At 43.4% G+C, this 13,464-nt stretch overlaps 1 protein-coding gene across 3 annotated transcripts in view; it reads right to left on the reverse strand.

Moving 5' to 3' along the window:
* The window catches only part of LOC117459460 (FERM and PDZ domain-containing protein 4-like), a 68,084-nt gene that overhangs the window by 33,423 nt on the left and 21,197 nt on the right, over positions 1-13,464 (reverse strand). For 2 of the 3 annotated variants that reach the window (XM_034100265.2, XM_034100257.2), the window contains exon 1: positions 1,739-2,131. The exons of the other annotated variant lie outside the window; for it this stretch is intronic. In XM_034100265.2, coding sequence (XP_033956156.1) covers positions 1,739-1,779 — 41 coding nt within the window. In that variant the 5' untranslated portion in view covers positions 1,780-2,131. Of the gene's footprint in view, positions 1-1,738; positions 2,132-13,464 lie in introns of those variants that run through there. 3 annotated transcript variants of the gene reach the window in all.

The following is a 13,464-nucleotide window of genomic DNA, read 5'->3' on the forward strand; positions in this document are numbered from 1 at the left end:
GACTTGCACCTTCCCTCCCATCATAATGACTACGGCGCCTGAAGAGATTTGTCACTTGGACGTCAATATATCGCTTTGGGGCACTTGCTGGACGCACTGAAGCGGTCGTTTGTCTTGGGAGGACAGTCTGGGAAATGAACTTCAGTTTTGTCGACAAAACATGATTGATCCAAAAACCAAGCTGGGAGCAGGCCGCTTGGAGTTTGGAAATATTAGAAACTTCCTCTGGCCTTTGCAGACCATTTACATGCACACCTTTATAACACACTACAGGAAGCGGACCACCTCAAAAAGCACAATAGAGCCCTCTTTAATCTGCACATGACGTAGTCTTGTGTTTACTTATAAATCTGATCTTGACCACTAAAGTTTCGAGACTTCAACTCTCTTCCAGCTTTAGCATAGTCATGTCTTCATAGTCAAATATAAAACATGTGTAGAAATACCCACATTGGACTTTCTTCTCTTCCTTAGCAGAGAGCCCTCCAGATGCTAGCCTCTGAGTGTGCAGGTTTAAGAGATTTGCTATTGCGATGTTTAGTGGGCTTAGGGTTGTGACACACATGAGTCAGGGATCATGCACACATGTTATTATGGACATGTGTGTCCAATGCTAGTCATTATCGCTGCAGCTCCGACTTACAGAGTCTCCTCCGTCTTAAGGCTTCTTAGTGCGTCTTCACATTTCAGGCTGGTTTATTTCAACGTGTCCAAAACCATTTGAAATGAATCCTCTTGTTTTCCCTTGTTGTATAATTCCAATAAGTGCATGTGGTTATGCAGCATAAGAGATTGGATGAGACCTCCCTTTCTCTAACATTACATTACAGGTCACTTGTTAGACGCTTTTATCCAAAGCGACTTAGCGATTCAGTACTGTGGGCAATCCATTCCCCACAGGAGCAATTTGGGGTGAAGCGTCCCAGGGACACAACGACATGCTGGCTGCAGTGGGGTTTGAACCTGTGACCCCCTGATTTGAAGTCCAGCACACGACCGACTGAGCCACAGCCTCCCTAACAGAGTTTGAAACCTCTGTCTTTTGAAGTACTTGGTATTCTTGTTCCAACTCTTCCTCTGGCTCTGTTCTCTCCAATGGCTCATTTTGTTGATGTTCCCATCCTTTTCAGCAACCATTGTCCGTCCTCCTTTATCTCTCCAATAATCACTCGCTCTATCTGCTTTGCTGCTTTGGCTGTGATTCCACCCCACTTTCATTTCCCCACATTCACTGAGCTTCTGTTTGTTGTTGAAACTGGGCATATCTTAGAATGGGTTGTATCTCATAGATCCTATTACTTCCCAATCGACACATAATACAATCAGCGTTGTTCCCACGGACAGGACGGAATACATCAGTAACAACCCCAAACACCACACGCAGGGGAAACAGGAATCTGTTGAGTGCGATACGCACATTGGATGCAGCTTCCTTTCATTACACACTTCACTTGTTAACAAACTCTCTCAATTGAAGCACTTTCATTCATCGTTAGCGTTACTATTCAGTGTCCACGTATCAGTGGACAAAGTGTCTGCGTAGTGCATGTTTTATGAGCTGAAACGTATGGATCCATTACTTGGATATCATACTAAAAACGTACGATACAAATAAATGTCAAGACAACATTTCAGTGAGAGATTTGGGATGGATGATCTTGACTTTGTTCCCAAAGAAGAGGCTTTTGTGAAGAATCTGAAAGTGTATGAAAAACATGTGGTTTGCAATGCCACTCACCCAGACAGCTTTGGCATCTTGGAGAACCCAAACATGTCCATGTGGTCCTGCTACAGGAAGCTAAGTCCCAAAGCTCAGGTGCTCCACATCAGCATCCTAAATCCACATCCCGACAATCCAGTTTCCACCCGGATCCAAATCAAGAGCCAACCGAAGCCTTTCAAACTGAGATGTCCTCACAGTTTGAGAACACACACTCAAACAGCAGCCAGGACCACCCTTGTTAAATGCCCCACCTGGTGCGGAGCCAGTCCAATTCCTTGTCTTTCCACAATGTTGCGTTCCCAAGAGGTGACATAGGCAATGAGGGTCAGCCCCCACGGCTCTCTGGGACGAGTCAGCCCTTTCTGCTGCTCTCCACCTGCCTATGTTGAGCTGCAATAAGCCCACTGCTCTTCATCTCAACGCATGGAGTAGTGCAGTGTTCCTAGCCGCGGCAAAGAGAGGAGGAGGGAGGGACAGTGAATTGAAGAGGGATGGGATAGAAAAGGGGGGGGGGAGGACAGAGCGAAGGGATGACGGATGCTCTCTGGCTCCCGTTTTGCCCTCCGTTCATCGGGGCAGAGGAGAGGAAAAGTGCTTTGGTTGGAAGGAGAAAAGCAACTGCATGGGACAGAAGGGGGAGAGAGGGGGATTATGGGAAGGGAAAAGCTGACTCGGCAGAAATGGGCGCTGATGGGAGCAAGACCCCCGTCTTTCCCCCCGCTTGGTTTTACTAAGTGAGCTTCGTACACACTCACACATCACCACACTGATGGAAGCATGCATTAGTCTTGTTGACTACAGATGGAAGGAGCATTTGGCTCTGGATCATATTCCGCCCTCTTCTCTAACAAGCGGGATAAAAAAGTCCCTATAAACATACACTCTTTACGCATTGGTGGTGTTTCAAAGCACAAGCATATTTTCTGAGAATTATATCTTTATCTGTTGGTCTCAAAACATTGTTGTGACGTATGCAGGGTCATTGACTTTTAGTCTTTTGTTCCTGACTAAAACATTCTTATTTCAATAAAACCCCAACAACAAATCCAGGTCTTGTGTTAGAGTGCATGTGCATATGGCTCAGCCGAGGGTTTCTCCTGTTAGCCCCCCGCCATAAGGCGCCAAGGACAAACCAGAAACGAGCCTCAGTGGCAGTGATAAACTTTAATTGAACGCATAAGAGCGGAAAGTATGTTTAGCATCCCATGTAATCCAACTTAACTCAACTGGGCGTGTAATGAAAGGAAGCACATCTCGTGAATGAAAGGATATTTTTCTTACTAGGCTGTTATTGGTTGCTACCAAGTTGCAACCGTGGGCTATAATATATTATTCACTGTGCGTGTTTTCGCCCATGTCAACAGATATGTCTAAAGTGACAAGAATCACGACATTGTGGCATTTTCTTGTCCATCGAGAGCTGTCAGATCAGCACAGCAGGGAGGACACAAAATGTCAAGCGACATATGAAATGAGAGAAATGGAAGCAGATCTCCTCGAGCCGAACGCCACAAGATTTAAGAATTCATAGAAAGTTATTCTGATGTTTGAGGACAGCCTGATCACTATGAGCCTGAACGTTTCTCAGGGGAGCAATGGCAGACTGAATAATTGATCGCATTAAGTTGAAGACTTTCTGTTTTTAAGAGAAAAGTTTTACAGAAATTGAGATTGTCCCAGGGGTCAGGGACATGACGTAATGGCTATTTTAAATGATGAAACTGTGAAGCCGTGTGCAAAAGGGGGCACCAGCGTTTGTACTGTCTTAGGAAACTATTTTCACTTTGACAAAACCATGATGTTTTATCGTGCTTTTATCGAGTCAATTCTGTCTTTCTCACTAATGTCATGGTTTGGTAACTCTCTCCATCAGATCATAAAGTGGTCCAGCAGACTGATTGGTGAGCCACAGCTAAACCTGGAGACCCTGTACCTCAGGCAGTTACAGCGGTTATCCAGCTCCATATGAGACGATGACTCCCCCCCTCTGCACTCAGAATTCAAGCTTCTTCCTTCGCGCCGGAGGCTAGCTGTCTCAAAGACTAGAACGAAGCGGTATAAAAACAGTTTCATCCCAGCAGCTATTGCACAAATTAACACATCATAGGAGTGTCACGAAGATGCCTATTTATTTAATTATGAATTTTGAATGCCCATGTTTGTACTATATTAATATTTTGAGATTTGACGGAGCAGGGTGTACTTGTACTTTTTATTAGTCCTTTTTTTAGAGATGTGTCTGTTGTTTGTGTTTGTTTTTAGAGTGGGTCAGGATGGATGGGCCCCTTGTCTTTTTCTCTGCAAACAAAATCTACCTACGGGTACAAATAAAGAACCTGAACCTGATTCCCCATTCGACTGCCATCCATACAGCTACGCCACGAGCACGTCTGCAAATAAAAGCCAACAAAAAGTTGATAATAATTTGGTTTCTCAAATCCACGAAAGGAGCTCACAGACCTTAAGACATCTTGTTCTTTGCATGTCTGTATATAAAAGACGTCTCGGCCTCTCTCACAGAAAGCAGATTTACAACAGGCGGCTTTGAGGCAGAGACTCTTTGATGACCCGAGCCCACCCTTAGGCACAAACACGCTCATGCATCAAACACACTTTGTGAGTGGCGATATATAAAAGACCTTTTCGCCCTCTATTCCATACAGGTTTGGAAACATCTCATAGAAGGACCAGACTCCTTTTATCTGTTAGTATATTTAATTTCCTGTCAGAACTTATTACAGACAGAAGCGATTTTATCTCGCGTCGTGCATCACTGGATACAATTTTTTCATGAATCCAACTTGGTCCTTGAGCTTTGAAATTGGGCGACTTTGGCATGGACAGCTGAAAACCACGAGCCAACTCTTCAGTTTATCTGCTGCAACTAGATTTATAAAGTATTTATCCTCCATCCATTCATTTGGACTGTCAGAAGAGCCAAGAAGAATCCCCTCAAATGCATATTTTCCATGCAAAATAAAGCTTTTGAACACAACAGAGGAAATGCCATTGTGTGGCTGGAAGCAGTGCACTACAGGAGGAGCTAATTGGATTGGAAACGGTGGCTAACGATTGGTTCCTGTGTGAGCGAGTGGCTTGAGAGATTGGTTGGGTTAATTGAGGAAGGAGTTGCCTAATTTGAAATTGACGGGATAAGAAAGGCAACCAGGGGTCCATGAGAGTGGGATCGGGGCCAAGAGGCATAACGGTAGGAAGGGAAGAAGAGTTGGACTGTGAACTTTTGTCCACAAATTCCCCGTTATATAGTATGGCTTTGTTAAGGGATGCAAAGCAAAGGACAAAGAGTGAGTGAATAACCCATGATATTTCCCACTAACCCCCATGGGGGACACGCAGGACCTTTCACTTCGAAGCTGGTGATTTACTTCCACACCTCGCTAATTCCACCTCTGATGATTTGCCTATTCAACTTTTCTGGAAATGTCATGTCATGTCAATATGAAACTAAAGCTCCCACACTACAACCACATACGTGCTTTCTTTCTCGATTTGAAATGCCTTTATCTGCTTTCAATAAATAAGTGTTTGCAGAGAATCAACCGTTTCATTTCCAGATGACTGAATCTACTCATGTGATGTGAACAGATGGGTGAGATGCATTTTGCAGAGCAGCAGACAGACAGCAGACGGTTCTTCAGATTGTCATTGTAAGATGGAAATGGTGCTAAAAAACTTAGAGCAACAATCATAAAGAAATGACAAACGACTGTTGTGACACACGGAAATCAAACCAAGGTACTTATGGTCTTTTTTAATTTAAAAGTAATACATTGAACAGTTGAAAAATATTAGGTGTTCCTGTGCCGGGATCTTTTGAATGGCATGCATAAAATAAAAGTAATAACTGTAAGTGTAAATATACACGTACCGGTATTTCAAATGGACTAATCTCGGGCTCATCATTAGGGCTTTTCTTCATAGTATTTTCGTCGGTATATTTAAATAATTATATCAACACATTTTGGCAAGGCAATACAAAAACAAATATCTTAAACGTATTTCGTCAAATAGTTTGCTGGTGTTATCATTGGGTGTCGGAAATTGTGAAGTAAGAAAAAAAAGTCTAAAATAATTCATTTAGAAAACGGTGCTTTGTGTGCCAAATATTCCCTCAGCAAGTCATTCCTTTATATGTGCCGCATGGAAGTGTTGAGCACCTGCCGGACAGAACAGCGGGACCTCTCATTTATCTCTCAAGGCTGCTGTCTCGTGTCTGCATTCGGCTGATTTAAAGCAGCGATTCTTATTACAGTGAGGACCGATAGGGACGCCGCTAGCATCCCGCTGCTGGTTTGTGTCCCATACAGATAAGGAGCCTCTGTCCACTAATGCATAACAATATAGCCCAAGGTCATTATTGTGTGTGAGTGGCTGTGAGGGAGAGGAAAAGGCAAAGCATGCGAGCTGCATTACTGCACAGCACATTGGCATTCACCGTGTGGTCTATGATGGTTGACACACACGCAGAAGTAATCATTAACCTGTGTGTGTTTATGTGTGTGTGTGTGTCTAGACATCTCCTTTAAAAGAGCAAACTAAATAACCACCATAGTAGTATCTTGAAATGGGATTTATTTTTTTACAGACTGCTTCAGGAACAATAACGTGTTTTATTCACTTTAACATGACAAGGTGATTAAATGTAACTTTCTTTTCGTTGGATTTCGACCTCGACGACTTTGACATTCCCTTGAGTCTCTGAGAGGTGGCGTTCATACATAAATCACTGTCACCTTTGCAACAGCCACTTACATCTCAGTCCCTGTTCTGTATTCCGCAGACCACAGACAAGCATACACGGAGCCAATCCTGTCCAACGATGGCGGTGGACAACCTTTGCAGATTATGGTTTGATGGGATAACGTTCACTTGAAACGCTTTATTTCAATTCATGAGGAGTGACATCTTGATAGTGTCCCAGGGAGGAGGTCAGTGTGGATGGGGCAGCATAGAAAGCCACTCTGCAGACTGAGATCCTGCATCCCACACATGGCTGGGAGAACTAAAACAAAGGGTTGAGCATAACAATCACATTGTCACCTCGTGATTATCTTTAATTCATATCTGAATGAATCCCTGACTGCTCTGTATCGTCCATTCAACAGCCCCGATCCATCATCGTGCAGTCGTTTAACATCCTGTCCAATCTCGACTGAATCATAATGATAGATGAAAATAATAAAAGTGCAGATCAGACATTCATTAAACTCTTCCTGTCCCCTCACCAAACACACACGCATGATTTCCCAGCATGCAACAGTGCGGGGCCAGTGCGTTCCTGGCCAGGCCGCTGTCATTACAGGGGATAAAGCGGACGCCACCCTTCACACACACACACACACACACACACACACACACACACACACACACACACACACACACACACACACACACACACACACACACACACACACACACACACACACACACACACACACACACACACACACACACACACACACACACACACACACACACACACACACACACACACACACACGGCAACTTTATGTGAGTCGTCTAAACAACGAGATCATAGAATTTCATTCCAGTTCGCCTTTAATCCATCTCTCCCTTTCTCTCTTTTCCTTATGACACAGGCCTAATCTGGTAGGGCAGACAACCCTAAGGCGAGGGAGGGGAGGGGAGATGGGAGGGAGGGGAGATGGGAGGGAGGGAGGGTGGGAGAAAGAGGAGAAAAAACAGATTGAGATTGATACAAGAGGGGGGGGAAGGGGGGTGTATAGGGAGAGATGAGGAGGGTTTGAGGGGAATAGAGAGGGAGATGTCCCACCCCTTCGCCTGTGATGAGTAATGCGTTGGAGCGCTAGCCAATAGAAGCGTGAGTGTTACATAGTGATGTCACTGGGTTCCTAAAGAAGGGGGAGGGGTGTTTGGGAGAGAAACACGTTGCGATGTAGGCCTTTGCAGACCATTTACATGCACACAAATCTTTATAACACACTACAGGAAAGGGACCAAAAGTCATTAGAGGGAGAGAATGGAAGAGATGGGCAAGGGGGGGAACGGATGATATGAGGGAGGGGGAAAGAAGGTACAAAAAGAGATATATAACCTGTACAACTGTTCCATAGGTGAACGTGACCTGTGTACGTAACAGAGGCCCGTCTGTTATGCTTTACTCCACGAGCAGAGTTCTTTTATCTGCCTGGCAGACCCGCGGTACCTGGCAGCAACCACATTGTTCTGACGCAGTCAACCTGTTGAGTGTGGCTTTAAACACTAAATATGTTTGGCTCCTCTCTTTGTTTCCCCCTTGTTCATCTCGCTGCCAGCCAACTAAACGTCCGTCTTCCATAACGGAGCTTGTCAGAGACATTCGGGAGATAAGGAAGAGTGGGAAATGGCGGGAGCTATTTGTCACCTCACTGCATATTAGTAAGCTGCTGGCTGCACCAAGCCCCTGAGCCTTTTATGGGCTTTAACGCAGGGCATTAAGCTGTAAACACACACTAAATACAACGTATTCAAAGCACACACAGTATATCTTCACTGCACGTATTCTCATCATGCCTGGTGCACACACACATCAAGATGCATTCCCACGTGTACACTGGACACATTGATCGATGCCATTAGCGATTCTTGAGGTCCGGCGTGACATTTAATTACGCGCACATGCACACACTAACTGAGCTTGAATGCTGACGAGAGATGTGTTTTTCCGTCAGCCACATCTTTCGAGGGGAACGGCGAAGCCAACAGTCCGTCTGCCACTCACACAAATAAGCATTCAATTATAAACAAACATGTGTCTGAAAAGAGATGGAATGTTGTGAGAGAGCTGTAATGGGACCATTCGTTAGAGATCAGCAATATAACAAAGGCAGAAAGTATATAATACACACTTTGACTGAGTAGTTTTTATGACTGAGTGTGATTAGGCTAAGGTCCAACAATAATGTGTGATGACAGAGTATCTCGAGGGGTACTGATTGGGCTACACCCAATGATGCTGGAAATAACTGGGCAGAGCTCCCAGTGATGAGAGAAACAAAGTGAGAGTCAAAGAGATGGCGAAGTGTTCTGGGCAAGAGTGGAAGTAATAAATAACAACAGTTTTTCTTCCATGGGACAGAAGCTGAGAAGCCATATTGAACATTGTGTGTTTTCTGTTGCACCTTCAAAGCACTTTTATCTGCTGAAGTGTGTGACAGCGTGAGAAATGTACGTAAAGAATCAAATCAGAAATGGGCGTGTTTAACATGAGTTGAACAATATAATGCCACAAACAAATATTATGTGAGACAGAAAACCTTAATCTACATCTAATCCATCTGCTAACATGAGAGGGAACACACATGCTCATATGCAATAAGTGGCACTTGAGTTTTAAATCTAACAGCTCCTGTTGACATGCATTCGGAGGAGATACACATCATGTGATAACCCTGTTGCATGTTCATGTATTTTACTGCCACTTCGCCACATCGCCATTAAAGCATAGCGGCTTTTAACATTAGCTCATCTTACGTTTTTTAAAGATCCCTAACTGTTTGGAAACAGATGAAGGATTTTCAGCACAAATCCCCACTCAGTGCGACATGCGGTGAACGCGTCTAGTCCACACGTCACGATACACACTCTAAGGATATTGTGTTTGTTTTCTAAGTGGTATTCCTCGCGAGATTATCATGATCTGCTCCCATTATCTCCAGCATGCACAACAATGAGGGGAAGAGAAATACACAACCAGCCAACAACAACAACAACCAGCAGATGCCTTGTCAATACCTGCCAGGGTAGCTGCACACATAGGCAGAGGGTTTCAGCTGGTAATGTGATATTGATGGCTCAGCCTTGTTGGTCGATGATCAGCTGTTTTGGTCACAGTGTGTCTTGTCTTTTTGTTTCTTTCATGTCAGCAACACACCACTAGTGTCTAGAGAGCACACAGCATGTTGCAAGGCATATTTAGCTTAATTCTGATAATATATATAACACACTACAGGAAAAAGAAATAGGGCCTCTTTAAATATCTTTAATCATTACCAAATGAAGAAACATGTGCCAGCCACATGCTGGAGACACACATAGTTTACTAGACATTTGTTGTGGTATTAAAGCAACAGTATCAGCCTACGTTTCTGTGGTCAAAAATATTTGCAATGCTAAAAAACGTTGCTATTGTGAGTGGTTTTGTGCAATTCCTATCAGAGATGTTGTATTTTTTAAATCTAAATGGTCGAGTAGGTACGGAGCCCCCTAGGGGACATGGAGAAGAAAAAAAAAATTATTTGAAAAAAATGTTTTGCGCTATATATAACCTTTTTTGTTCAAATTATTATTATTTTTCTTCTCCATGTCCCCTAGGGGGCTCCGTAAGTAGGTGATTGTTACTATGGCTTTTTTTTTTAAATAACGTTTTCTAATTTCTGTTTGCGTTCTGCAGCCAACTGGAATTTACATGATTTTCCATCCGACAGGAAGAAAGAGCAGAAGAAGAGGAGGAGGACTGGACTTTGAGCACCTGCCAGAAAACGAATTGGACTATGACCGATTTGACCTCAAGACCCTTCCCGTCTGACCCGACCAATCTGAGCACACACATCCTGCAGTGCCGCGGGGCACAGTGGTGGAGCGAGAGCAGATTATAATCAGAGGAAGCGCGATTTCAACACAAACAAATTCTCTGCACTTTTTTGGAGAGTGACAGAATTGGATCTGGTCTCTGACAAAGCAGCCAAGGTGTAACACTTTATTTAGCAAACAATAAAAGCTCAACAGTAAAACCACTGATTTCATCACATTCAATTTGTCCACTGACTTATGAACAAGAGTGATGACAAGGAAATATGTAAAATGGGAAAAAGAGATTTTGGGTTGTGCCCTGCTCAAAGAATGAATGATCACAGTCAAGAAATAAAGTTCATTTCCTTGTATCGTACATACCATATACAACCTCTTCCATGAGCATAAGTGAAAGAAAAACAAAGTTAGACGTAAACTGTGTTATTATGAAACTATCAGAATATGATAACATGTAAATCATATAAGTATTGTTTTCATTACACAGCATTTTAATGACCACAACATTTTATAAGTGAACAGTATTATAGATGCTGTGTTTTGATTGCTAAATGCCACTTCTGATTTAGTAGTATTTTTTTCCCATGGAGACAATAAAAGCAACCTTAGGCTGCGGCCACACGAGGACGAAAACGGCTAAACGCATAGGATTAACGCAAACGCAATCGCAAAAAAGCTTCCATCCACACGCAATAGTCATCCGGATAGTGTCTGTTCACACGAGACCGCTCCGTTTAGCTCCAACCGCTGGAGAAGCTGCAGTACATATGCAGCAGCCTGTAGGTAGCGCTGTAACTTCCTCCACAAAAGCAGCGAAGAAGAAGGTTGTCATGGTTGCCCTTCTGTTTATTCTCCGCGGTGGGGGCAGTCAACGTGAATTAAAGTTTAAATCTTCCGGACAAAATTATAAAAGTGCCGGTCAAAGGTCTTCTTTGTTATTTATTGAGCTTTAAAACAAATGAATAACGACTCTATATAATATAATAATAACATACACAGAGCCTCTCTTTTTCCTCCCTCTCTTCGGACAGCGTCAGTGTCTGTCTCATGCAGCAGCTGATCCAGTAATGAGTGACCCGGCCGACAGTAAAAATAAACATATGTATAACTAGCTTAGGGAGTTTGAGAGGCAATTAAAATAGCTAAGGGTGATGATCTGACTTGAAGTGTGTGTTTTGCTGCAGCGGGAGGAGCTGCAGGTGAGCAGAGCTGCGTGTCTCCGTCCTATCAGATTAGACTTCACTCGCGTTTAGGTCCATATCGAGAGAAAGATAAATAATCTGAATTCAGGGTGCAGTTTACTTTGACACGGGGGTGAGCAGCAGAGGTGGGGAGAGGCGGAGCTATTGCCTCATCATTATCAACAAATGATCGTATAGGGCGTACACACGGAGCCGTTGGACCCCTCAGAGCGTTGCGTATGCCGTTCTATCCACCTTGGGACCCGTTATCGTTTCCTCAGTCATTTAGTGCCGTATTCGGTCGTCCTCGTGTGGCCGAACGGTCTATATGACACTAAACAGTAACGCAAACGACCGTTTTCGTCCTCGTGTGGCCGCAGCCTTAATCTTAAATATGTATGTATTGTATTAAGTTGTTAATTATTCTTAATTTCTGGAGTTACAGAGTTTACATTTGATTAAAGCCTTTACGGTGCAATAGGAATGAGAAGAGCAGCACAGCACTTGATTTAACTTGTATTGCAATGTGTGTCACATTTCATCTGCAGCTGCTGAGTCGATTCATATATTTGGAATATCAGTGGTTTGAAACCAAGAACAGCAGGAGGACATATTGAAAAAAGAAAACCAGTCCACGCCTGCCTGCCTGTGTGTATGTCTGACTGACACAGCTGAGCCAAGTCTGAATCTGAACCAAATTTCATTTGTCTGCTTTCTGGGCCACATGTTTCCTGGCCAATGACCTATCACCTCGTTTCTGTAATCCTCCGACAACGATGCTGCGATCTGGCGCTTCCTCAGTCCCACAGTGCACTGCTGACCAGCGGCCGCATAGCTTTGTGTAGGGTAATAAGAAAGTAAAAAACATATAGTTTAAAAAAACATACAATTAAATAAGGCTTTATTGGGTTTTTATATTTAATCTGGCAAAAAACAAAATTTTAAAGGATTTAAGGATTTCAATATTTAGATTGGAGCGTCGGAGGAATGTATTTTTGTATTAACTATGACACACGTCAACTCTAAATGTAAACTTTGTGCACATTATCACAGACCTTATGTCAGTGGCTTTGTAAGATGCATCCCAGTCATATACTCAAGTCACAAAACCACCAGTCATTTTCTACATGTTCATTTGAATTCACCGCAACTCTCTGCTGAGCTATATCGGCTAAAAGTCCATCAATCACAGCATATACATATGTGTGGGGGTTTATCTGTGGATTAGCACTTCAAATGACAATCAGTAAACATACCATGTAGCTCTTAAAGAGACGATATTGAAACGATTAATTCCCCTCTTGACCCTCACTTACTTGGTATGCTGACCGTACAGCCTGCACACATGCAGCATCCATACACACTGTACAGTCTGCATGATACAGAACATGCAGTGTAGGAAGTGCCCTGCATACAAAGAAAGGGACTGAATAATAACATTTTATGAGACCACACCTCACGCACACATACGGCCACACTTCCCAGCAGCCAGCTAGCTAAACCCCCTCAATCCATGATGTAATCTCTAAGTGTGTTCAGTAATTACAAGGGCCTGGATTCCTCCGCTGCTTGGAGCCACCTCAGCCTTATGTAACGCACCACTCACGTGCCGTCAATTCACTGAGGAAGATTACAATATGGCTGCTTTAAAGCCTGCGGCAAGACGGTCGGCCATTAAATCCACCGACTTTCTCACATCGGCTGGGGAGACAGTGGATAGAGGACGAAGTGAAAAATAAGAGGGGATACTTTTGACCTGAAGAGATCAGTCAGTTGGGTAGAGAGATGCGACTCCAGTTTTCCAACCCATTCACTTCAATTTGATTGGGCATGCAACATCGTGAAGTAGAGCACTACATAATAAAATATGCATCCAGCTAGAGTTACAGGGTATTTTTCTTATATAAACATAGGATCCATTTATGAAATAAGATCTATTATTATAGGTAAAACTCCCAAACAGTGAAATAACTAGATACAATTCCACCT

Source organism: Pseudochaenichthys georgianus, chromosome 2 (genome assembly GCF_902827115.2).
Source record: "Pseudochaenichthys georgianus chromosome 2, fPseGeo1.2, whole genome shotgun sequence".
NCBI classification, from domain to species: Eukaryota; Metazoa; Chordata; class Actinopteri; order Perciformes; family Channichthyidae; genus Pseudochaenichthys; species Pseudochaenichthys georgianus.